At 56.2% G+C, this 2,681-nt stretch overlaps 1 protein-coding gene across 1 annotated transcript; it reads left to right on the top strand.

Annotated features, from left to right (window-relative positions):
- The first annotated feature begins 548 nt into the window (after window positions 1-548).
- On the top strand, window positions 549-1,388 carry LOC131592113 (basic proline-rich protein-like). Its single transcript, XM_058863390.1, has one exon. It carries the CDS (start codon window positions 549-551, stop codon window positions 1,386-1,388), a length of 840 nt encoding a protein of 279 aa, XP_058719373.1.
- Window positions 1,389-2,681: the final 1,293 nt, after the last annotated feature.

The following is a 2,681-nucleotide window of genomic DNA, read 5'->3' as shown; positions in this document are numbered from 1 at the left end:
GACAATCGTTATGTCCATGCCAGTGTCAAAACCCACAGAAGCTAATCTCTGACAGCATGTCACCAAGGATGGACAGGATGCAGACCCGTTCAGGATGATCCCTGGCTGTCAGAACAGCAGTCCACTGACACAGGGAGGTCCAGGGAACCCGAAGACACCATCTCCCCGCAGCTGATTCTCAGCGCTGCGAACACAAGACTCAAAAGGCACAAGGTGAGCAAATCTAGGAACAGGAGGGGTGAGTGTGGAACCCATGGAAGAAATGCACCCCAGGAAATCCGAATCAACGTCCCCTAGGTGAACAATGATGCCCTGAGCAGTGGTGTTCAACCATGCCACAAGAAGAGCACTCACGGTCCCACCCACTGGACCAAAGCATTTGGAAGCACATGGAATGCCTGATACGCTCAGCTGCACAGTCATTTTACAGGAGGACAAGGTCCACAGGCCAGCTGAAGAAGCTCCAGCAGCCTGGGACCCCTGGCCCATCAAGGCCACCGGTTTCGCATCACCACCGGAGCCAGTGGTAAACAGCGCAGGACCTTGGTATGCCACAGCCGCAGGAGGCGACGGGGGAGGGCCCGCTCCAGCTGCAGGCTCGGGCGATGCCCGGGAACCCGAGGCGGGGGGGGCTGGAGGCAGTTCAGCACAGCCCGCCTCCAGCGCCGGGAAGGACCGAGGCGCCGGTACAGGCACAGCCTGCGAAGCCGTGGCACCGTCCTGCTCAGCTGCCAGGGAGCAGGCATGGGAATCCGGCAGCATGGGACCGGCAGAACCTGGCCCGGCGTCGGCACCACTCGCAGAACCCGCCCCCATGCCCCACGAATCCGGCGCGGGGGGGGCAGCGCTCGGAATCGCCCCTAACAGCGTTTCTTCAGGGGCGAAAGGTCCAAGAAGCGGTGCCGGCCGCTCCTCCGCTGGAAAGGCGTGCGCGGCCACCGGCGCGGAGCCTGGCCCTGGCCCGTCCCCCACCGCGGGGCAGGGCACGGCCCAGCCGCAGCAGGGACACGGGACAGACCCCGAGACACCCCCCAGGGCCGGCGCGGCCCCCCGTTCAGGCAGCCCCTCATCGGTCTGTGCCGGGAGGGCACGTGGAGGCGGCGACCCCCCCCCTGGGCTTCCACCGCCGGGGCGCCGGCCGAGGAGGGGTTACACTCCCGGGGTCCGCGGCACCCCGGACAGCCTGCCGGCAGGGATCCAACCCCGCCCCGGGCTTACACCGCCGGGGCGCGGGACGAGGCGGGGTCACGCCCACCGGTCCCGCGGCGGCCCCGTTCAACCCGCCAGGGGCCCCAGCAATCCCGGGGGAGCCGACCTCGGGACCTGACCTCAGAACACCGCCGCACCTTCGCCAGATCCCCAGCAGCCGGAGCACCCGGGGCTCATAACCAACCAGCAGAGCCTCGATCAGGGAATCGCCTAAAGCCTCCCAAGCCGACTGCGAAAAAATCGCTTCAACCACAGGGAAAAACCCCTCAATTTTCCCATACTCACACAATTGCCGAAAGTCAGCATACGAAACATCAACCCCTCTCTGATCAAGCACTGCAAGCCATATCTCCAAAACTAGGCCCTCCGTAAGAGAAAGCCCAAAACCATCCATAGCCACAGGCTAGACAGTACCCTGTAACACACGTGCAAGACACGTAGGGGTTCACCAGATGTTGCCGCTGAAGATGAATAGATCACACGGACACAGGTCGAGGTGTGGTGAAAAGAAGTGAGAGTTTTATTTTTCCCCCCAGGATTTATAGGCTCCTGACCACAGCCAGGGATTGGATGGTCAGGATAACACTTTCTCCCTGCACTGGCCATGAGAGATGCCCATCACAAGACGTGTAACAGAAAGAATGTACACATATCTATGTTTACAGTTACTGTCCTGGGAAAGTCTTTAGAAAACTATGTTAGCAAGCTCAGAAGCTGAGTTTTCAGGGTGACAGGGGGCTGACCCTTATAGTCTCTGAGAACGAGTCTTAAAAAGTGTGGCACAAAGATATCTATGTGCAGGCGATCTCTATATACAGCAAACTCATTTGAAGACCATAAAACAAGAGATTCAATGCTTGAGAAAAATGGCAGTGGTAGAGATTGTTTTCTTAGATGACGTAAACACTAAAAATCCAGACTTGTTACCATGTACATCTGTGATGAGGCAAAAACTTGTACGACTTGGGCCACAAGAATACACTTCTGCTTTAGCAATGATGAAGCGGGCTAACAGGGAGGAGACCATGCTTGATATGGTGAAAAAGCTCCGAGCATATGCAGATGCCGTGCATGGCCCCATACATGCAAGAATGGCAGCTGTGGAAACACATCTCCAGAAATTAGTAGACAAGATAGAGGAGAACCACAAGAAAAGCAGGAAAGAGATTTAAGAGGACCTTCTCCAAACTTGGCAATACAGATCAGAAGTCCTGGTACTCAACGTAGAAATTCTTCAGATAAGAAGAGAAAGCTACGAGCTGAGCTGTAGTTCTTCCTGCTTGACTGTGGAAAAAACATGAAGATGAGATAGAAAATCTACTGCTGCTCTGGAAAAATGAGTGCATGAATAAGAAGACAGCAAGACTCAGAGAAGAAGTTCCACCAAAAAAAAAGTGGCTCCAGTAGCCTGTAGCCAAACTGCCAAGTATGATGATGATGACGACATGTCTGATCCCCTTAAAAGAACCTCC

This window comes from Poecile atricapillus, chromosome W, assembly GCF_030490865.1.
Source record: "Poecile atricapillus isolate bPoeAtr1 chromosome W, bPoeAtr1.hap1, whole genome shotgun sequence".
Taxonomy (NCBI): Eukaryota; Metazoa; Chordata; class Aves; order Passeriformes; family Paridae; genus Poecile; species Poecile atricapillus.
Note: the sequence above shows the minus strand (reverse complement) of the source record. Positions and strands in the feature narration are given on the sequence as shown.